This window comes from Polistes dominula, unplaced genomic scaffold (assembly GCF_049000335.1).
Source record: "Polistes dominula isolate Pdom_NZ unplaced genomic scaffold, Pdom_raw_medaka scaffold_35, whole genome shotgun sequence".
In the NCBI taxonomy this organism is placed as follows: Eukaryota; Metazoa; Arthropoda; class Insecta; order Hymenoptera; family Vespidae; genus Polistes; species Polistes dominula.
This window is the reverse complement of record NW_028300968.1, coordinates 1112449-1135484: the sequence shown is the minus strand read 5'-3', so window position 1 is coordinate 1135484 and position 23036 is coordinate 1112449. Positions and strand designations below refer to the sequence as shown.

The following is a 23036-nucleotide window of genomic DNA, read 5'->3' as shown; positions in this document are numbered from 1 at the left end:
CTTTCACAATTATTTCTCATGGTTTTCAACCATCATCATTCCCTTATCGTGAATTTAAGTTCTTATTATTGATCTTATAAAACCCCGCATTTAAATACACACATAACCACCCTTATATCTTCTTCTCTAAACCTACACTACACATACACAAAAACACACACAAAAGAAGACACACATCACCAACACACACGTACCCTAGTATCTTTTCTATTCCTTTTTAATCTCTCACACATACACATACACATACACACTTACACATAACATGGAGGTGGAACAAAACAAATGTTACACGTAAGCGTAAGAAAAAAAATAACAATTAATTTTTTACGCTTACGTAAAATGAACAAATAAAATGAACAAATAAAATGAAACATTTAATTGAATGAGACACGTATATATATATATGTTACATGTATATATACGTCATACGATACCAGAATACACAGATACATACACATGCATACACAAGTCCAACAAAACCATTAGCCCAATTGGCTAAAATAGCAGCTACCAACGCTCCTTGTGACTCTCTCCGCAGAAGAAGATTGGGAACGTGAATTGGAAGCCGAGCTGAAGGATTACGAATTTGTCTCGAGTGGCCAGGATAAGAACAACGCCTTGATAAACGACGTTATCGGTGATAAGGAGGACTGGGTAAAGCAGATCGACGAGATACTCAACGACGACGAGAAGACTTTCTCTGTTACTGGTTGAAATCCTCATGATGATGATGATGATGATGATGATGATTCCTTTGTGTGCTATTGATCAAATATATATATATTTGTTTTTTTATATATATATATATTTAAAAAAAAGAAGAAATAATTGATATAATTGAAATAATTGAAATAATTGTTTGTCTATATATTATTTTCCTTTTTTTTTTTTTCAATCGTTTTTTCTATTTAAATAAAATAGTAGGTTGGCAAATAAATGATTGCGGATTTTGCCGATAGATGGCTTTTTATAATCAGCAGTGATTTACTTTCTAACCTAATTTATTTAAAACGCGTTATTATTATGAAAAAGGGGTTAGGTTTATATTGTTATTATAATTATATTAATAATATTATCATTAATAATAATAATAATAATAATAATAATAATAATACAAATGTATCAATTATGGCAATTGTATCAAGGGATTACAAAATATGTGAACGATTTATTCAAACGATTCGAAATCGATCTTCTATTCCATATTTTATTATAAAAAAAAAAAAGAGGAAACATATATTCCAAAAAAATGTGAATTGATCGATAACGTCGCCACAAATTGTTATTAACATTTATTATATTGTTTATAATATTAGATTTGATTTTTAATCTCAAAGTTCAAGCAGAGAGAATGAACAGAGAAACAAAAATAAAAAAGAAAGAAAGAAAGAGAGACTGATTGTGAGCATGTGATGACTATTTACAAATTGTAAAAGTTAAATTGTATATGTGTGTATGTGTGTGAGAGAGAGAAAGAGTAACAAAATTTCTCTTTTATTTTATTAATTGATTTAATTTCATCCTAAACGACGACAACACATTTCAAACCAAAAAACCGCCCCCATTTGTGATCCTCGAACAAGATGAAGACGACGACGACGACGACGAAACAATTCATTTTATTTTATTTTATTTTATGTTATTATTAAATTAGTTTTGTTATTTATATAAATAAATAAAAAAAAAAGAAGAAAAAGAACGTTATCTCTTATTAAATTTTACATATAATGAAGAAAAAAGTTAAAAAAAAAATTGGAATACATGATGAGTTAATATGAAAAACAAATATGGCGTTCAATTGAACGCCATATTGGGCATTCAATTGAAATCATTCAATTATTTATTAAATTTGTTAATCAAACTTTCTTTTTTTTTTTTTTTTTTTAATATTATAATCCGACATAATAAATATATACGTAATAAAACGATGAATGAGGATGAACATTTTTGTGAAAATAAATCAAACTAACACCACTAATATAGAATTGTGTCAATTGTTAACAAAAATTGTGTGTGTGTGTTTGTGTGTGTTCCAACTATGGACACACATGTTGGTATTGAGCGGCCATTAAAGTGTATTAATAATTATAATTATAAATAATGAATGAGAGAGAAAACATCCCCCCCCCCCCCAAAAAAAAGAAGAAAAACAACAAAATTGTTTGAATTTTAATGAAAAAATTTCAAATCAATCATTGAACCATCAACAATAAAAAAAAAAATGAACGTTTAGTGTTAAAATAGAATTAAATTTTACAATGTTTTCATTTTAATTGGATATAAAAATAAATGTTGAATTGTTTTTATAATAATATAAAATAGAATAACAATAATAATATTAAAAAGTAAAAAATATTACAACATTTGTCTCTCTCTAACATTATTCTCCAATATAATACTGTATTAAAATCATTTGAAATTAATCCGAATGTAAATCATTTATATTATAAGTGTTTGTAAAACAAGATGGAGACAACAAAAAAAAGAAAAGAAAAGAAAAAACCCACACGAGACACATATGAATAATATTTCATATTTAATTATCAATTGTATCTAATATTTTTAATTTCTTTTATTATTATTATTATTAATACTTTATCAAATAATCATTATTTATTGTTTGTAAAAAGAAGAAAAAAAAAGACAAAAATTGTTTATGAATGATAAAAGAAAATGGACAAAGAGAAGAAGTAGGAGAGGAGAGGGGGAAGAAAAAAAACACTTTTTTTTTTAATTGGAAAATTTCTTAACTCTCTTTCTATTTCTCTCTCTATCTCTCTCTTTCTCTCTCTCTATCTCTCTCTCAACGTGCATACAACAGGTATGATATTAAAAAAATACAAAAATACAAAAAAAAAAAAAAACAAAATTTAATTACATTTGTAATTAATTTGGCCTAAGGTCTGATAATATTTTAATGATATATATATACATATATATAAATGTATATATATAGTTAAGTATGTGTAATGTTAGAAAAGAAACTCTCTGTTTATTTTATTTCCAAATTATGAATTTTGTTCTTTTTTTTCTTCTTCTTCTTCTTTTCCTAAACACAAACGGTTGTGTTCTTGTTAAAAGAAAACACAAAAATTGCAATAATTAATAACTTTTGTTAAGAATGAAAGATGATGATGATGATGATGATGATGATGATGATGGGTTCTCTTCGAACGAACGCTTTTTAATCTCTGTGTATAAAAAAAAAAAAAGAAAAATATGAGAAAGAGAGAAAGAGAGACAGAAAAAAATCAAGAAGAAAAAATCTTGTAATGGCCAAAAAGTGTGAAGGTGTACTTCGGCAACCCCCTAATTAACAAAACAAACAAACAAACAAACAAAAAAAAAGAAAAGAAAAAAATAAATAAAAATAAAAATAAAATAAAATACAATAAAATGAATGTGAATTGTATAATAAAGCTATCTTACGGTTAAAACAGTGCATTCACTCATAAAACACGAGCATACAAAAAATAAAAAAAAAATAAAACACCCGATAGCTATTATAAATATATACATATATACATATAAATAAATATATATATGTTGTTGACTCCATTGAAAGTATGATAATATATAATGAATATTAATGAAAATATAATGGCGCAAGCATAAAATATACAGAACTATGGAAACATTATTAATATAATTGCGAGAATGTAACAACAAAAGTCGTGTACATCGTAAGAAATAAAACATCCTAAAACTATACTATTGTATTATTATTCATTTGTTTACTCTTCCTTGTGATTATTCCTTCAATTATCTTTCTTCTTCTTATCTTAATATATATATAAATTACGTGTCACGTTGTTTGTTCGCAATGTACTCCTAAACTACTGAACCAATTTTAATCAAATTTTACACACTGTGTGCAGTTTCATCCAACTTGAAAGATAGGATTGTTTATATCTCAATTTATAATCGCAATATTATTTGTTTATTAACAAAGAGTCATGATTATCTTCGTTAGTTCGAGAAAATTCAAACAGATGGCGGTATAAGGCAATTCGTGTATCGGACTGATTGTAAGCCACAGCACTGCGTGGTGGGACACCCTTAGTTATTACATAAAAGGTTTTTATAATTATACATAAATGAAATAAAACATCCTAACTATACTATTGTACTATTATTCATTTGTTTACTCTTCCATGATTATTCCTGAAATTATTATTATTATTATTATTATTATTATTATATAAAAGGTTTGTATAATTATACGTATTTATTGAAAACATTACAATACTATTTTTGTTTGATTTAAATATTATTTTATCATATTGTATCAAAATCGTATTAAAAAAATATAATCTTTCCTTAGTTATATTAATACTTTAATGGCCGCTCACCCAACATGTGTAATAAGCGTGTTACTCTAGGAAGGGTAGTAAGCAAAGGTTAATACAGAAAAGAACTATTATTATATTCAAAACCAATTAAAAGATTTTGTCATAACTATTTTTGAATTTCCATTATAAGAAGTCTGTTTCGTTTTTTTCTTATTTTTTTTTAACGAAATTGATAAAAATATGTACACGAGTTAATTTTTTTGTCATCATCATAATGTACATTCTTACATTAATTCAATTCAATTCAATTCAATTCAATTCAATTTAAAATATTACAAATTAATTTCAATGAAGGATTTATTATTCTAAAGTTGTTTATAATGTGACTTAATTAAATCTAGACATTATTCAATCATTTTGTAAACATTTTTTTTAATGTCTACAATAATATCAATGGATAAAAAAACAAACATTTTTTTTGGCACAATTTTATTTTTTTTTCTTTTTTTTTTTTCTTTAAGTATGTGTCAGAAAATTTGTCCCCATATTATTTTATTTGTTTGACTTTGTCTTTTTTTGTGAAATTACAAATATGTGTATATAGATAAATTCTTATAGTAGTAGTAGTAGTAGTATAAAAAATAAAATGTTTAAACAATGCTAATTTATTAATATTATTATTGAAAAATATCATGGGTATTAACCCTTAAAGTGCACAATTGGTAAAAATTACGTTTAAGTGTATTGTAAGTGTTTGACACCCCAATGTGTTTGAACGTGTCTCCTGAAGTCGCTATTTAATATTTAAACTTCGGAATTTTGTTCAAAGTACTTTGATACATCTTTTTCAAAATAGAATAGGTTTTATATACCCATTTGAATTAACACTAGATCTGAATTAACAACAAGTAACCCATTTTTTCGAATTCAGTATCGTCTTCGAGAGATCAACGATTTGTTGGGGTGTCAAACACCAAATTGTGCACTTTAAGGATTAATGTTATAGTATATTATACTACAATTATATATTTCAATATAAAAAAATATGCGTCTATTATATTTAAAAAGTTTGATAATAAAAAAAATAATAATTATATGAATACTTTGGTATTATCTATATACAATATTTACAATTCATCTGTATATTCTTCTTCTTCTTCTTCTTCTTCTTATTTTAATTAAGTGAATTATAATTAGCACAAGAGAAAAAAAAATTGGAGTAAATTAATAATACTTACTAAAAAATTGTTCAGTTTTAAAAAGATTATTGAAAAATCCATTGGTTTTACAAATATTTCATTATGTACATTACCCAAAAAACTTACTTTCTTCTACTTCTTAAACTACGAGTTGGTACGGATGGAGTAGATTTCTACAAAAAAAACAAAAAAAAAGACAACAAAAAATAACAAAATTAAATCACTTAATAATCACTCAAAACTATTACTCACAATTTCCAAAGGTTCAATATCTTGCATTGATTCGTCATTCATTACGAACAATTTCTTTTTACGTGTGGCACGTTTCCTTTCAGGCTTCTCACTACTCGGTGGTTCAGGTTTTGCATAATGTTTACTACAAAAAAAAAAAAAAGAAAATGTTAATAATAATTTACAAATGTGTATCATATCATTTGACATTGACACAATGTATCGTCATTAAAATAATCAACACTCACCCAGATTCTGAACCAGATAAATCAATCACTTCGGATTGAGCTGTTACCGGAGTTTCTTTTCGTAAATTTTCATTCATCGGAGGTCTACCTCTCCTTTTTGTAGAATATTCAACTGTCATTGTTTCACTTTCCGCATTGCTTTCTTCATTAGCTTTTGATTTTTTCGATTCACTATTATTTTGTACCTACATAGAAAATGGAGATTAATTATAGTAACAATTGTTTCTTTGTTTCGTGAAAAACATCATATATTATACAACAAATAATAATAATACGAACCATTTTTTGTAATGAATCAATACGAGTTTGTAATTTTTTAATTTCATCCTTACTCGATGTTGGAGTTGTTTGTCTAAATAACATCTTTTGAAATGTCGCAATCTGTAAATGATACATTGATTAGTAAAAAATACTATTATAACAAATTAATTTCAAAATATAAAAAAAAAAAAAGGAAAAAATACAACTTCGCGTTTATGTTTTTCCATTTCATCTTGTAACGATTTAACCATATCCTCATATTTCTCCACAGTTTCATCCCTGTTCTTTTGAAATTCTCTCATTTCATATTCCTTATTTGCCAAATCTCGTCTGAACATATCATTATATTTTTGCAATTGATTTATTTCGGTATATTGTTCGTCTCTTTCCTTTTTAACACTTTCTAATACTTTCATGACTTTTTCTAAAGAACCCATACGTGATTCTAAAATATTCAAATCCCTTTGTTTACAGGACAATTCTAATTTGGTATCATCCAAAATTTTCAATGTACTCTTCAATTCTTTTTCCATTGATTTTTCTTCGTCATCTTTTAATTGTATCACTCGTTTCAATTCTGTTAAAAATACGTTTATATAATTATATATATTTAAAAATAATAATAATATAATATAATATATAATATATATATTTTTCATTTTTAACACAATTTGAATGTCGTGTCTAACCAAAAAATAAAAAAATCAATTAACTCCACATTCATGGGAGAATGTTTATTCAAAAATATAAATAATTGCAATTTTCCGATGTATACATTGAGAATACAATATTTAGAAAACATATGCAAATACTAGACTAACAACATTTTATTTAAAAAAAAAGAAAACATTATTACACAATTTATTATTATTAACAAAAAATATACTTTATATTTAAGATACATATTTCAAAATGTTTGTTTTTTTTTTAATAACATCAACAAAATCACAAACCTTTTTGAATAGCTAATATTTCATCATCCTTCTCTTTTTCTTTTTTATTCGATTCAACTAACTTTTTTTGCAAAATTTCCTGTTGTTTCACATTTTCTTCTACCAATGCCTCAAGTGCTGTTTTTTCTTTTTGCTTTGCACTTAAATCAATATCCATTTTAGAAATCTTCTCTTGCAATTCTTCTATAACTAGAAGATCGTTTCCTAATTTCTTTAAAAAGATAAATAATAACGAATGATAAATTGTTTGTTTTTTTTTTTTAGAATGAAAGATAAAAATATCACACATTTATGTTTACGTTAATATTTACAACAGATGTACCTCTTTGTATTCAGTTTCTATTTCGTTAAATTTCATTTGTAATTCTTTATATTCCTTTTCCCTTGTTTCATAATTCATATCATCAATTGTTTGAATGGATATATTTTTCACATCATTTTCTAAAATACTAGTTTGTAAAATCACTTCTTGCGTGAGTAATGTAATAGTTTGACAACTTTTATCTTCCTTCGATGTTGATTCTTCTTCATCACAATTCGACGGTGTTAATTTTTCTTCGGATTCTGTAAGATTCATTTTATATTCAAATATTTGTATTTTAAAAGCTAAATTATATATATATATTTTATAATCAAATAATAATCTCACATACCAATTATTATTTTTTCTTCAAATATTTCTTCATTTGTATCCAAATTAGTTAATTTATCTTTCGATTGTATTACATCTTCCTCACATAATTCTGTTTTTACAATTACATCCGCAGAAAAATTGCTTCTTTTATTTTCCTCTGACTGATTTAAAGTCTTCACAAAAGAAGATATATAAAATATGAAAATAATTGTAATAAAACATTTCAAAACTTCTTATAAATTAAAAAGAAATATATTTAAGTGGTTGTTCACAAAGTCGTTTCGTTTTTTTTTTTGCTGAAGCAATAAATGGCATTAATTGATGCAAATCGACAAATAATAACACATGAGATCAATGACAAATTAAATTGATCAAATTCAACTTATTTATGATCACTTGAAAGCTTTAAGTTTAATCTCGAAGCAAAAATTATCTTATCATCATTTTTACAAAAGAAAAATGAAAAACGACTTTCTAAATCACCCCTAATATATAAACGACATACTTCCAATTTGCAAGAAATATCTTCATTGTTTTCAACGTTCATCAATTCCAACATATTTTCCAATTCAATTATTCTATCAGCCATCGTTTGATTATTCTCTTCTAATTTTTCAATCGTTTTAGCTTGTTCTGATAGACAATAATTAGTACGATCAATTTGTTCTTGCATATCGTCCATCTTATCTTCATATTCTATTATTATTTCTTCTTGTTCTTTAATTTGATTTTCTTTCTCTCGAGCATCATTTGTAATAACAATATATTCCTCTTTTGCTTCGTTCAAAAATTCTTTAAGTTTCTAAAATATTATAAATCAATCAATCAATCGATGTAATTACTTTTTTTTTTTTTTTAATTATGACTACTACAAAATGTTACAGTCAAAATAATTACCTTAACATGATTTTCTTTAGCAGACAATTGTAATTTAATCTCTTCTATAAAATGTTCTGTCTCTTCATCGTTACATAAATCTTTTTGAGCAGCATCCAATAAAGATTTGGTATATTTTAATTCTTCCTTAGCTAAGCTCAATTCAAATTCAACTTTATGTTTGTCTACGTTCAAATTTTGATTATGTTTTTTCAATTCTTGAATAGTATTTTGCATAGATCCTAATTTAGTATTTAAACGAGATATTTCATATTCCAATTCTTTAATATCTTTCGAATTTCTATTAATATCATCATCATTATCATCATCATCATCATCATCATATTCCACAGATCGTGCCCTTTTTCGACTATTCAACTTAATCTTTTGTTTATAAAATTCTTCAACTTGTTTAATTGACCACTGCAATGTATCTTCTTGTTGTTCTTCAACATCTCTTATACGAGCCCTATAAATTATTATAAATATAATAAAATTGTCAGCAAGTTGTTGACCCGCTCAAAAGTTTTATCCCGGACGACCAAAGTTCCAAGTAAAAATAAAAAATAAAAAATAACAAAACTATGAATACATACTTCCAATCATTTTCAAGTTTCTTTATGATGGCAGTATAAGTGTCCACCATTTCCTGTCGAATTTCAAAGTCACGAGTTAATGCCATATTTTTTAAATTCGTAATCTCCTTTCTCAATTGTTGATTTGTTAATAATAAATTTTCATATTCCTCAGAAGAAATAAACTTAATGTCATCCGTCTCTATCTCAGTATCTGCATCTGCATTTAACCAATCTATTAAAAATCAAATGGTATCTATCCAACATAAACAAATGATTTAGTTAAAAATAATACATATTATATTGTTACCTGTACTTTCCAAAGTTACAGCGTCCCAATTAGTTACAGTTCGTATACTTTTATGAACCAATTTAGAAAATCTTGAATGAACCTTTCTTTTTTCTTTGACTTTAGGTTCTATGACAATTTTCTTAGCAATTGCTGCAAAATTCAATACATTTTGCGTCTCTACATAAAGATTTGGCAAAGGATTGACATTAACAATTAATGCAATATGTTCTCTCCCTGATAATGCTCTTTGATATAATCTTGTTAACTTGGATTCCCTGAATGGTCCAATGACAGGTTCACTTTTTAATTTTGATAATTGAGAATCGTAAATTGACTTTAAACATTTCCCAAAGACTAACAGACTTGTATTAATATTTTGAGCTTCTTTTAATCTATCACCAATATTCAATGTCTTTTTCAAACGTTCAGAACCAGCCAAATCACAAAAGGAAAATCTGTTTGAGAAAGAAAGAAAAAAAAAGAAAAATAAGAAAAACCTTCATGACGAATAATTTCATATTCAAATTCAATCAAGTATAAAATGTTAAAATACATACGTGCTTAAACCTACTGAATCAGATAGATTGTCAGAATAATACTTTAATAATTTGATAGTAAATATGCAATGAGATCTAGAGCTTCTTGCATTTAAAGCTGTTGCAGCAACTTTTAAATTATATTGGCCAGCCATTAAAACTTGATAGGCTTCAGCACCAGAATTAACATAAACAGAATTTAAACCTTTGATGAATGCTCTACCATGATTATCAGTTGCCAATTTTAATGGTACTTTCTTTTTTTGACAATCAACAGTTAAAAGATCATATATAGTTTCATTATATATCTCAGCAAAAGATACCCATACTGAATAATGAGCATCTGTGCATTCGCTAGTTCTCAATGGTGATTCTTCTTGTAAGATTTTTTGCATTTGTTTATAAGTATTAATATATTGATTTTTATCTACCGAACTGAAACTTAACAATTTAGTTTTAGCTTCTAATTCTTGAGCTCGTTCAAGAGAATTAAGAAATATTGCATCGCTATGGTATACAGGTTTAAAAGAAGGTATAGATTTTGGTGTAATAATAGAAAATACAAATTCTAAGGCACGTGGTATGATCCCAGGTGATGTGATTGATCCTTGCAATGTATGTGACTTTCCAGAATTAGTTGTACCTATAGAAACATGATTTTGTTGTTAAGATAAAATATTTTGTACAAAAATGCAAATAAGAATTTGAAATATTTATGGCTTACCATAAGTCATCACATTGCAGCTTTGTCCCGCTAAGAAATCTATCATTTGTTGTTTAATCACTTGATCAAATAATTGTAATTGCGTTGTTTCTGGTCCAAATGTTTGAGTAAATGTATAAGTTCTACATGCTATATCACTATTTTTAGCTCTTGCAAAACTACTGTTATTTTCTAAATAAGGCAACTTAGTTACCAAAGTAGTTGAATTAATTATTTTATAAGCGTCTTCTTGTTCAGGTAATAATTTAATTTTTCTTGGAAATGGCTTTAAACGTAAATAAACTTTAAGTGTTTTTAAAGCCTGCAAATCAGGAATTGAGGATTGTGTGTTTTCTGCTGAACTTGATTCTTCTATTTCATATTCAGAAAATAAATTTTTCTTTGTCTCTTGAGATGGACATGGTCTCTGTCCGTATGCTAAAATACTAGGATCTCTACCAAATAAATACGACATTTCTTCACGTGTATGATTTTTGTCAGATAGTCCTATTGTATCTAATGCACTATTCATCTACACAAATAAAAATATATATATATATATATATATATATCATGTTTTTATTAAACATTTATATCATATGCTTTAATTCCCCCCAAAATATATATATATAGGATATAAAATTAATTTAATGAATGAAAAGGCCATTAATATGTTTGAAATAAAATAAAAATATAGAAATGGAAACACAAAGAATCAACATCATTTCCTAATACAAATTGTAAGCACACAAAATTCAAATTATTTGTGTTATTAACTAAACAATTACCTTTGTTAAATATAATATTTACTTCTATATCATATCTATCTTTTTTTCACTAAATAAGAATTATTGCTTATTGTTAGAAATCTACGAAGCAAATTCATGCGAGTTTTAAGCGGGTAAACAGTCTTGATATTTCTTCTCTCTTCGTAAAACGTCTTTTAACTGTAGCATCAAACGGTTTTTGCTTTATTTCAAACATCCCACAACAATAATACAATTCATTCTGATTGGTAGAAAAATCGTGTAGCTCCCTCTAGTATTACTTCGTTTGTTTCTATTTATTCGACCAATCATTTCTTTGGAATGAATACATACAAAAGTGAGAACCAATCAGAAAGCCGAAAATATGCAAGAATCGTAATACAACTACCAATCACTTTTCTTTGATTTATTATTTCTATTTCTTATAAGATAAATATAAATATAAATTGCAAATTAAAAAAAATACAAATTAACAATTGTTTCTTTTACTGCAGTTGTTTTTAAAAAAATAATATGTTAAATAATAATTCATGATATATCTTCAAAAATAAGTAACTAGAGACAGTATAGTAACATTTTAGGGGAGGCACCTGTTGGATGACATTTTTACAACGATTTTCATGAATTTTTTTAATGCATAAAGAATTTATATAATTTATTGATATCGTGAGGTCATTTTACAAATATATTCGATAATATATACTGATATTTTCAAAGATATTCCTCGAAAAGTAACAGAGATATCAATTCCCGCGCATTGTTGTTGACTGAGCAGTATGTATTACATACCACGTGGTCACTTAACCTATTATCCTGGGGAATTCCCTTTTTAAATACGTAGCTCTTTTTATTATTTATTTATTTTTTATATTAATTTATGTATTATTATTTATGCTTAAAAAAAATTAAAAGATTATGAAATATATATTTTTTCGTTTATTTATACATAAAGTACAAAGAGGTTTGTACCTTTAACTTTCAAGCAATACGTTTGACGTATTTATACGTCCCGCCCGGTTAACAGATTAATTACTTATAACTTTTGGACGAATTAGAACTTTGACTTATAATTTTAGGAGCATATTTTTGAATAGTTTTACAAGCGATTTATAAAAAAAAAAATGCAATAGAAAATTACATACATCTATGAGGAAAAGTGGAAGAGTGAAGTCTTTTTTAATAAATAATAAATTTACAGTTATATATATAAATAATAATTGTATGTATGTATGTATATATATATATATACAATTATTATTCATTTTTTATTTTATTATTTTATATTTTGGTTTATTTGATGAAAAAAAAATATTGGAACAATCTTTTTTTTATTTTTTATTGAATTACACTTAATATTATAATTATAATGATACAATATACTTTTTAAATGTAGCAATATACAAAATAACACATAACAATGAGCACATTTGAGAATGAACAAAATGAAAATATGCGAACAAATCTACAATTTATTTAATAAAACTAAACTCTATTGTATTGTCGGGATATAAAACAAAATAACTGAAGTAGAATCATGTATTCTATGATGTATGTCTAAAACATGGAATTATGTATTTCTCTAAAACATGTAATATTACTATTATGATAATGTTCATATTAAAAGCAATAAATTTTATCCAAAGAAAAAAAGCGTAAAAATGTGCAAAATGAACAATTATTATATTTTAAACTATTAATTAAAATAATATTTTGTTGATGGAAATGATTTTATTTATCTTTCTTAGCTGCTTTTAGTTTCTGAAGGTACGTTATATAGCAAGTACTTGAACATCGTGGATTTCTATTCAACATCTTATTTCTAAAAGTAACTGCAGTAGAAGAAACATTTTTTAATTGTTCTTTAGATTTTTTTAAATTAACAACATGAAATTTAGCAGTACTACCAGACTTTGAAACAGTCTTCCTTTCTTTTGAAATAGGGCTTATTCTAAATGCATTTTTCGGTACAGATGATTGCGATTTTTCAACTTGCTGCACAGATTTGTTTATTAATTTTCGCTTTTTAAAAGAATTTCCTGTACTACCAGACTTAGAAATAGCCATCCTTTTTTCTTTAGAAATAGGGCTTATTCTAAATGCATTTTTCGATATAGATACTTGTGATTTGTCAACTTGTTGCACAGATTTGTTTATTAATTTTGGCTTTTTAGAAGGATTGGCTAATATATCTGAAAGATTTTCTATAGCATCATTTGACAATCGTTTAATTCCTCGTCTAGTGTTCTTGTTTATTATTTGATCTTCTTTCTTTACTTTAACTTCTTTTTTCTGTCCTTGTACTCGTTTCGGTGACTGATCTTTTTGATTAATTTTTTTACTATCCTTTAAAGCTAAGTTAGCTTTTGTTTCTTCAAGTGCAAGCCTGACAGCTTTTATAATTTCATGCTTTTTAATAGTAAATTGTTTATTCGTTTGTTTTTCTATTGAATCTTCTGTATTTGAACTTACAACATTCTTTTGTAATGATTTTTTGGATTTTTTCTTTACTTGCATTGCTGGAAGAAGTTCTGATGATGCTACTACCTTCGTTGTTTTCTTTTTATTAGGTATTTTTTCTACTTCGTCATTATTCTTTACGTCACTCATAAACGGCTTTTCATTACTCTTATCCTGATTTTTTAGATTTTTCTTAGATTTATTTTTTGTTTTATCTTTCTTGTTCTTACTTTCATTATTACTACATACAATGTCCATTTTTTCATTTTTATCTACATTTTTCTTTTTCATCGTAGTAGTAGTAGTAGTAGTAGTAGTATCATCTGCTTTTTCCAATTCTGTCTTAGTATTTTCACCTTTTTTATTCTTCTTATTTGCCTTTGTTTTGTTCCTATCATCCATTTCAAGTTCATTTTGATTATTTTTGTCTGATTCAGTGGTACATTTATCCACTTTTTTACTCTTTTTCTTTGTTTTCATATCAGTTTGATTATCATCAATCATTTCTGCAGATCTTTTCCTCTTCCTTTTAGTCGATGCAGACAAGTCTGATTCTTGTTGCTCAATAACATCTGCACTAATAGTTTGATCATTTGTATCTTTTTCTACAGTATTTTGTTGATGTTCATTGTCATTATCATTAGTTGTTTTAAAGGAGTTTTCCTTATTTCCTAAACTAGTAATACTTTCATGTAAGCTGCTGGTACATGGTGTTTCGTATGGTACTACTGGATCATCCAAATAGGTCTCAGATACTAACATTTCTGGAATTGGTGCAACGCTAACATATTCTATAACATCTGCTATAAGCTCATCACCTGTTTTATTACTTGGTATATGACGTTTCCATTTTTTCTTATTAGATTTTGAAGAATTGCTCATTGTTGATGTATTTATTTCAGAATTATTTGCAGTTGAATCTTCTGTTTGTTTTTTCTCTTGTTCCTCATTTGTTAAAACTTCATCATTACATGTTTTATCGTTTTCCTCTATAGAAATATTATGTTTTAATTTTGGCTTTGACGAGACATCAATTTTAGGCGTACTGCATGTTAAGGAGATATTTGCTTCTTTATTCTTTTTTACTAATATTGTATCATTTTGTGTTTCTTGTGTAACTTCTTCACTATTCTCTTTTAATGTTTCATTTTGTTTCTTTCCTGAACTACTAGAATTTAATTCCGATATAGTATCAGATACGATTTTATCTTTATCTAATTCTAAAAAGCTTACTTGTTTATTTACTTTTGACTTTGGCGTCTTGTTCTTTTCACTTTTCACATCAGAAGTATTCATTTTTTTATTTGAAGATGCTTTTTTATTAATTGATTTCTCCTCATCTGTTTTATTATCATCTTCTTCAATAGATATTGTAGTATTCTTGCTATCTATCTCTTTTTGCATACGTTCGATTAGCTTTGTATTTTCTTTTTCATTTTCTTTGTCTTCCTCCTGCTGTATAACTTTCATTTCAATTTCAACTTCTTCTTCTTCTTCATTATCATCATCATCATCATCATCATCATCATCATCATCATCATTTTCATCTTTCTTTTTATCTTTATCTTTAATTTCTTTACTTTCACCTTCATTTTCATCTTCATCTCCTTCTTCCTTCTCCTCTTCTTCTTTCTCTTCCCCTTCCTCTCCTTCTCCCTCTTCCTCCGCCTCTTCCTCTTCCTCTTCCTCTTCCTCAACTTCATCATCATCAACAACAAAATCTGCTAGATCTGAACCATTATCATCAGGATCTGAAAATTCAGATTCCGATGCTCTACATTCATCTCCCGGTATATCATCATCTGAGAATTTTTCAATAGTTTTACCATCAAGATTGTATTCGGCCCTAACATCAGAGTCTATACTTATATCTGAAAATTTACCTTCAGATGCATCATCACTATCGTTACTCTCTTGACTTTGTTCTTTATCATCAGATAAATTAGGACTTCTGGGAGTCTTTTTTCTATTATTCGAATCCATATTTTCATCGCAAGAGTCTGAAGAATCTGAACCAATGTGCACCATTGTAGAATAATTTGGATTAAATCTCTTTTTTTCACTGCCTAATTTTGATTGATTAAGTTCATCATTTTTATCGCATTCCGGAATGTCATTATTTTCTTCATCCTCGCTCGAAGAAACGTTTAATCTAATACGTTTTCTCAACTTCAATTTGGATTCTTTAGTTTTACTTATTGAACTATTTAAAGAACGATTTTTCTTTTGCTTTTTATCTAATGACGACCGTCTACGTTTACTTTGTGATTGATTTTCTTCCATTTCATTGGCATCATCAACCATCCTACTTGTAGTTTCTACATTTTCAGATACTTTTTGTGTTAAAGATAATTCTTCATTACATTCTTTTTCTTTTTTGGAAGTGGATAAAAGTGAACTAGGTTCTTCTTCCAATTGATCGTCTAACGACATTGAAAGATCACTTTTGTTAACATTACTTGAAGACCTGCTTCTTCTTCGTTTTTCTTTCGATTTTTGTTTCTTCGACGTATTATGTGATGATACATTCATATCACTTTTATCAATAATCGATTTATTCATTGATTTATTTGCATTTTCTTCTACTTCATCCAATTCATCCTGTACTTTTTCTTTACTTAACTGCTTGGAACTGTTTTTAGATTCTTTTGTATTTTTTTTGATGGTCTCAGAATCACTATCATTATCCTTAGATTTCAATTCTTTGTTATTCTTATTACTCAATTTATCATTTAGATAATCTATTTCAGTTTTTAATATAATCGTATCGTCAGAGTCATAATCAAATTGTTCTTTATTTTTGATGGCTTTTAATTTTTCTGCAGCTAACCATGCTTTTTTATCTACTAAAATGAGATCACAGTCTGTTTCACTATCAGTTTCCACTTTTATTGGTTTTGAATGTTCAGAAATATTTTCCGTTTCAGTATTAACATTCTTACTATTTTGTTTCCATTTATCAGCAGGAGTATCTTCGAACAATTTCTTTATAATTGAAATACTTTCATCACTATCTTCATTATTTTGTTCATCAACAACAGTCTCCTTCTTCTTCTTTTTCTTCTTCTCTGTTGATTTATTGGATTCAGTCAATAATTCTTTTTCCGACACCACTGGTGTATTTGATGATGATTTTATTTTAGATTTCTTTTTATCGGATAACTTTGCTTCTGGTGTTTTACGAGACTCTATAATAATAGAAGAATCATTTTTCTCAGAAATAGATTTGGAATGTTCAGAAGATCGTAATTTTAATGAACATTTAGATGAATTTGCATCATTGGAAGGATCTTTACTTGAATCATTGCTCAGTTCTAAAGCAATAGATGATCCAAAAGACGTATTATCTTGATTATCATTGGTAGAGCACTCAACATTTTCAGTAAAAGATGAATTTTTATTAGTAGATGGTACTTCAGCAGTTTCATCGCATTTTTTCTCATCATTCTTAACATTTGATACTTCAGTTGTATTAACGTCATTATTAGAATTATCCTTCTTTTCAGATGTATCTGTAAGAATCTCTTTTGAATTTACAGATACATTTGCTTTATCTTTAATTTCATCTTTGCTATTTGTCTCCTTTACATCAATTTTCTTCTCAATAATGTTTCCTGAATTGTCTTCATCTTCAATAATTGTTTTACTTTGACTACTATTATCATCATCATTTATTTTAGACTTTTCCTTTGGTATGGAATCTTTTTCTTCTTCTTCATTTACTGACACTTTATGTGATACGATATTCGACTCATCTTCTTTTTCATTCGATGAAATTTCTTCAGTATTTGATACGGATACACGTTTATTTTCTTTCTCTAAATTGTGAACTTTACTGTTACTTATTGCTATATTATTAGAATCCATTGAAGATTCTGTTAAAGAGAAATCAATTAATTTTATATTATCAATGCTTTCTACATTGACTTTTACATCTTCATCTTCTTTCATTGATGTATCTATTACAATGGTAGAAGTTTCTTTACGTATGCTTTTTGGACTAAATATACTTTTATTCTGTTCCGACATAGAACTATTCACATTAGAAAATTCATTTTCTTTATTACTGGTATTCAATCCTTTGTCTTTCTCTATAGAAACATTTAATGCATTATCATCTTTTGAAATATCTTTGACTAATACAACAGCAGAACATTCACTTTCTTTTGAGATACTCATTCTATCAGATAATGAGATTGCATCTTTTTTATTAGCTTCGCTGATTTCCGTACGATTACTTTGTGAAGAATCATCAACTAGTCCTTCATCTGGTATCAATGCAAATGTATATCATAAAAATCAAATGAATATAAGTTAAACATAGGAAACAATCCTTAAATTATATAAAAACAAATTCTTTTTTGTAAATCAATATACACAAGTATAAATAATACATATTCTTTTTTATAATTACACAGAGTACAACATCATTATAAAAACAAAAAGCTAAATAAAAATTTATATAGCATATTACTATATTATCAATCTTACCAGAATTAGAATCCTTTTTTTCATTCATTTCATCCATTTCATCAATACTCTCAATTTTCTCATGATTTTTATTTTTAGGTGATTTCAGTTTTTTAGGTGATTTCAGTTTTTCAGGCGTTGTTTCATTGACTGTAGCTAATTCTGTAGATGCTATAATTATGAACGGAGAAAACAAAAAAAAAAAAAAAGAAAAAAAACATTATAATTGTAATAATTAGAAATCATACATAAATCTATATAGAAACAATAATAACACTAACTTTCATCAACTTCAATTAACATTTTTTCTAATTCAACTACAGGAATTTTATCTTCTTCTTCTATAACAGTTGATTGAGATGGTAATATCGATGCCCTTTTTTTTACTTTTATTGGTGTATCCATTTTTTCATTTCGAATTTCATCAACCGATTCTATAACTGTTGGTTCAGGACCCACAGAACTAGCTCGTGTTTTACGAGTTGATCTTAAAGGTGTAGATTTTGTTTCTGATCCAGCCCTTGTTAAACGTCTACAAGTCACGATGAAGGTATTAACATAAATGCATTTCATATTTTTATAAAATATACATATATATTCATACTTAGTTCGTGTATTAGTAGCCTTTGGTGTTTCAGAAGCAAGCACTGCTGCTAAACTTCTTCTTGTCATTATTTTTGGTTGTGTTTCTGCAGATTGTTCGGCATCTGTTTCCGTAGAATTTTTACTCGAACGCAAACGTTTTAGAACATCCATTGTCTTAGAGTCTACTGTGCCTGCACGAGTACGGAAAGTACGAGTACCCGGTGTAGTTTCAGGTGTTGGTTCATCCGAAGAAGAACTAACTTGTTTTGTAACTAATTTATTTCTAGTACTGCGACGAACTGGTGAATCCGTTACAACAGTTCCTAATCCTGAACGGATCTTTCGACCTAACGTTTAAACATTAACAAACAAACAAACAAAATGTCGTTTTACAACAAAAAAGAAAAAGAAACAAGAACAATCATTTATTCAAATAATAAAATAAGATACACTCAAATAATAATAATAATAATAATAATAATAATAATAATAATTTTTATAATTCAATTACTTTTTATAAAATAACAGATTCAATACTTAAGCCTTCTCGAAAGTTATCACATAAACCAATCACAAAAAGTAATATTAATTAAAAGATAACAAATTAATTATGTAAAATATGAAAGAAACATTTATATTGTCAACATTTTAACGTGAAACAATGCTAATATTACGAAGTACGCTTTGAATATAACTATAACGGATTTGTGTTGACAAAGTTAGAAGAAAGGTCGAACAAATTTTGACGGTTATATGAAGTTGATCGGGTCTATAGTTTTGCGCATGATAAAGAAAAAAAGATATATCATACGAACCAATTTTCGAACCAATACCATCCTCGGTATGTTTTACAGACCTTGGCATTGGAGATATATTATTTTAATAAAATATCACTGATAATTAAACGTTTAATGAACCAGTGATAAAATTTAAGAAAAAACAAGTAAACACATGTTATCAGTACATTAACCAATGGAAAATACGTTTCTGATGAATCGTATGTTATTTTATTGTCTAACTTAGAAAATGTCACTAACGACATCTTACTGTCACTTTTAATACCATTTGTAAATTGTCGATCAGAAAAAATGCGAAAATCAATAATTGTTCACGAACGTTTATGCCTACGAAATAATAATTTTTTTTACAAGTAGTTCATATATTTATCACATTTTAAAAAAAAGGACATAATTATTACAGTTTTTTAAATATTTATAGAATTGTGAAACATTGTAACCTATATACCTATCAGCAATGTCTAATGCGTAGCTGACCAATGAGAAAGTGATTATACAAAACTAAATGCTGATTGGTCGATTTTAAATATTTAGGTTATACTAGAATAACACGAAATAATAAATACATCTTTCTATATTAATAAAATATGGTAATATAATTAAATATAAAATATTATATATATGTATGTAATATATGTTTTATAATATGTATATAAAAGTCATAATTAGAATTTCTCTTGTTATTATAATATTACAAGTTATTGTTAAAATTCTAATGAAACAAATAATAATCAAATATTTGTCATTTTCTAGAAAAAAAATTATAAATACTAACCTACAAAACATAATATAATACTATAATGGTACAAGAGCGAAAAGGTTGAGATAAAGGTACAGGTAACAAAAATGTCGAACAAATTTTAACGGTTATATGCAATTGACACCCGGTCTATTGTTTTGTGCATGATAAAGGAAAAAAGATATATTATACGAACCACTCTTTATCTCCAGATCCTCTTCGGTATCTTTTACAGATCCTGGCATTGTATAATTATTATTTTAATAAAATTTTATTAATAATTAAACGTTTAGTGAAAAAGAGATAAAAAATTTCAGAAGATGCAAGAACACACGTGTTTTTAATAGTACGTTAACCAATTGAAAAAAACTTTTCTGATGTACCGCATGATATTTTGTCGACTAGCTTAAAAAAAAAACGCCACTAACGACACCTTGCTGATACTTTTAATACTATTTAGAAATTCTCGATCAGAAAGAATACGAAAATCAATAATTGTTCACGAACGTTTATGCTTATGAAATAATATTTTCTTTACAAATAACTAATATATTTATAACATTTTAAAAAGAAAATATAATTATTACAATTTTTTTTTTTAAATATGTATAGTTTTGTGAAACGTTGTAACTATATACCTATCAGAAATGCGTAATGTGTAGCTGACCAATGAGAAAGTGATTATACAAAACTGAATGCTGATTGGTTGATTTTAAATTGTTAGATAATAAATATAGAAAAACACGGAATAATAAATATATGTTTCTACATTTATAAAATATGGTAATTTAATTAAATATAAAATATTTTATATATTATGTATATATATGTAATATATGTTTTATAATATGTATATATTATATGTATATAAAAGTCAGAATCAGCATAACTTTTGTTATTATAATATTACTAGTGATTATTACAATTCTAACAAAACAAATGATAATCAAATATTTCTCATTTTCTAAAAAAAAAAAGTATGTAAATATTGAACTGAAATACATAATATGAAACCTGTACTACCCAAGCCCGGCTAGCTCAGTCGGTAGAGCATGAGACTCTTAATCTCAGGGTCGTGGGTTCGAGCCCCACGTTGGGCGATTTTTTTTTCTTCAATAAATAATATTTTATATTTTTTTATTCTCACTTGAATAAAAAACATTACATTTTATTTTTGCACTTTTTCTACTATTTTTAAACATTTAAGTATACGTTAAAAAATATGATTTATTTTGTTTCATTCAATAATATTTATAATGATGATGTTTTATAATGTTTTTAACGAAATATTTGAAATAAAACAAAATTCACACACACACATTATTGTGCTTACTTTAAATAATTTTTACATTAAGTAATTTTGATAGTTAATAAATATTATCAAAATATATATCGTTTATCTAGATTCCTTTTTTTTTTTTATCTAGTGACCCATTTACAACGGAAGTATTATCGACCCGGATGACTATGGACCATACCCAAAACCCATGGATTTTATAGCTTGACCTATTTTCTTACGACTTATAGAAGGAAGGAAGAAATGTTAGAGGATCGATATATATACATAAGTATATTCAGCACTTTTTATTCGTACCAGATTAAATACTCTACCCTGAGTAATTCAATGATGAATAATAATATTGTAAGTATAATATAATTTCGTCATTAGTCATAATAATTTTAATTGAAGTAAATATATATATATATATATATATATATAATATAATGAAAAATAAAATTTCCAATATATAAAATATTTTACGTTAACTTTAATTTCATCAAAATTATATAATACAATTATAAAATTATTATTTATCTAAACGCGTTATTCGGACAATCATACAAATTAATAAGGATCTCGTTTATCTACAATAAAAAGTGAGAGACAATTGTTTAAGAATATTGTGAGAGAATATGAAAGAGATAAAGTCTTATTCATTTCCTCTTCAAAGGTGAATAACATCAGAAATTATAAATACTCTCGCTTTTTTCTTTGTCTTGGAAGGTGCATTGACAGAGTAGTTGAAGTCTGCTTTGGGAAAACGATTCAACGCAAATTAACGTACCATTTTAGGTATAACAATCGATTAATAGTGTCTGAGATCGATCTGCTAACGCATTGTACTATGCATTTTAATGTAGTTATTATCTCAATAATGTTAAATTAAAAAAAAAAGAAAAATCGTTATTGTTCATACCGGATTTAACGATTAGATTTCATCCTGTCGAAACCCATCCATGGGAATATAAGGTAGGTCAGTCAGGAAGCCTCTAAAAATACTAGGTTTCATGAGATAGCTATTTTAACGATACTTTGATAAATTATTTAGGTCATATACAAATGAAAAGAGGTCACCCATGATTTCGTAATAAAAAAAAAAAAAGAAAAAAATACATTTATATTTTTCCTTTGATTTTAAA

The 23036-nt window shown here is 26.4% G+C and overlaps 3 protein-coding genes and 1 non-coding gene across 12 annotated transcripts in view; 2 read left to right on the top strand and 2 right to left on the bottom strand.

Moving 5' to 3' along the window:
- The window catches only part of Sap47 (Synapse-associated protein 47kD), a 53714-nt gene extending 50003 nt beyond the window's left edge, over positions 1-3711 (top strand). For all 4 annotated transcript variants that reach the window (XM_089173286.1, XM_089173283.1, XM_089173284.1 and 1 more), the window contains one exon: positions 539-3711. In XM_089173286.1, coding sequence (XP_089029412.1) covers positions 539-714 — 176 coding nt within the window. In that variant the 3' untranslated portion in view covers positions 715-3711. The remainder of the gene's footprint in view (positions 1-538) is intronic.
- On the bottom strand, positions 778-12430 carry LOC107073094 (uncharacterized). 2 transcript variants are annotated; one of them, XM_089173281.1, is made up of 15 exons: positions 11589-12430; positions 10822-11332; positions 10119-10740; positions 9580-10016; positions 9291-9504; positions 8716-9163; positions 8324-8620; positions 7838-7991; positions 7507-7748; positions 7185-7395; positions 6438-6808; positions 6250-6351; positions 5971-6155; positions 5744-5867; positions 778-5664 (listed from the first exon to the last, which is right to left on the bottom strand). In XM_089173281.1, the coding sequence occupies exons 2-15, from the start codon at positions 11330-11332 to the stop codon at positions 5614-5616; spliced, it is 3969 nt and encodes a 1322-aa protein (XP_089029407.1). In that variant the 5' UTR covers positions 11589-12430; the 3' UTR covers positions 778-5613. The 2 variants fall into 2 exon arrangements, with proteins under 2 accessions (XP_089029407.1, XP_089029408.1); XM_089173282.1 differs by having other exon boundaries at positions 9291-9489.
- A 457-nt stretch (positions 12431-12887) lies between these two features.
- LOC107073093 (uncharacterized) lies at positions 12888-21004 on the bottom strand. 5 transcript variants are annotated; one of them, XM_089173280.1, is made up of 6 exons: positions 20812-20919; positions 19591-19935; positions 19099-19426; positions 18776-19026; positions 18516-18665; positions 12888-18292 (listed from the first exon to the last, which is right to left on the bottom strand). In XM_089173280.1, exons 3-6 carry the CDS (start codon positions 19248-19250, stop codon positions 13296-13298), a joined length of 5550 nt encoding a protein of 1849 aa, XP_089029406.1. In that variant the 5' UTR covers positions 19251-19426; positions 19591-19935; positions 20812-20919; the 3' UTR covers positions 12888-13295. The 5 variants fall into 5 exon arrangements, with proteins under 5 accessions (XP_089029406.1, XP_015189026.2, XP_015189025.2 ...); XM_015333540.2 differs by having other exon boundaries at positions 19895-19935; positions 20812-20904; XM_015333539.2 differs by lacking the exon at positions 19591-19935 and having other exon boundaries at positions 20812-21004.
- Positions 21005-21642: 638 nt separating this feature from the next.
- Positions 21643-21715, top strand: TRNAK-CUU (transfer RNA lysine (anticodon CUU)). The gene has a single exon. It is a non-coding gene; the product is annotated as a tRNA-Lys (tRNA).
- The last annotated feature ends 1321 nt before the right edge of the window (positions 21716-23036 follow it).

Coding starts and splice junctions, on each gene's coding strand:
- LOC107073094 (XM_089173281.1), bottom strand. CDS start 11,332: ATGAATAGTGCATTAGATACAATAGGACTATCTGACAAAAATCATACA. Junction 7,749..7,837: donor TGAAGAAAAAATAATAATTG/GTATGTGAGATT, acceptor TGAATCTTACAG/AATCCGAAGAAAAATTAACA. Junction 5,665..5,743: donor ATATTGAACCTTTGGAAATT/GTGAGTAATAGT, acceptor TTTTTTTTGTAG/AAATCTACTCCATCCGTACC.
- LOC107073093 (XM_015333539.2), bottom strand. CDS start 20,860: ATGCCAGGATCTGTAAAAGATACCGAAGAGGATCTGGAGATAAAGAGT. Junction 18,666..18,775: donor GTTAATTGAAGTTGATGAAA/GTTAGTGTTATT, acceptor TCATAATTATAG/CATCTACAGAATTAGCTACA. Junction 18,293..18,515: donor AAAAAAGGATTCTAATTCTG/GTAAGATTGATA, acceptor CATTGATACCAG/ATGAAGGACTAGTTGATGAT.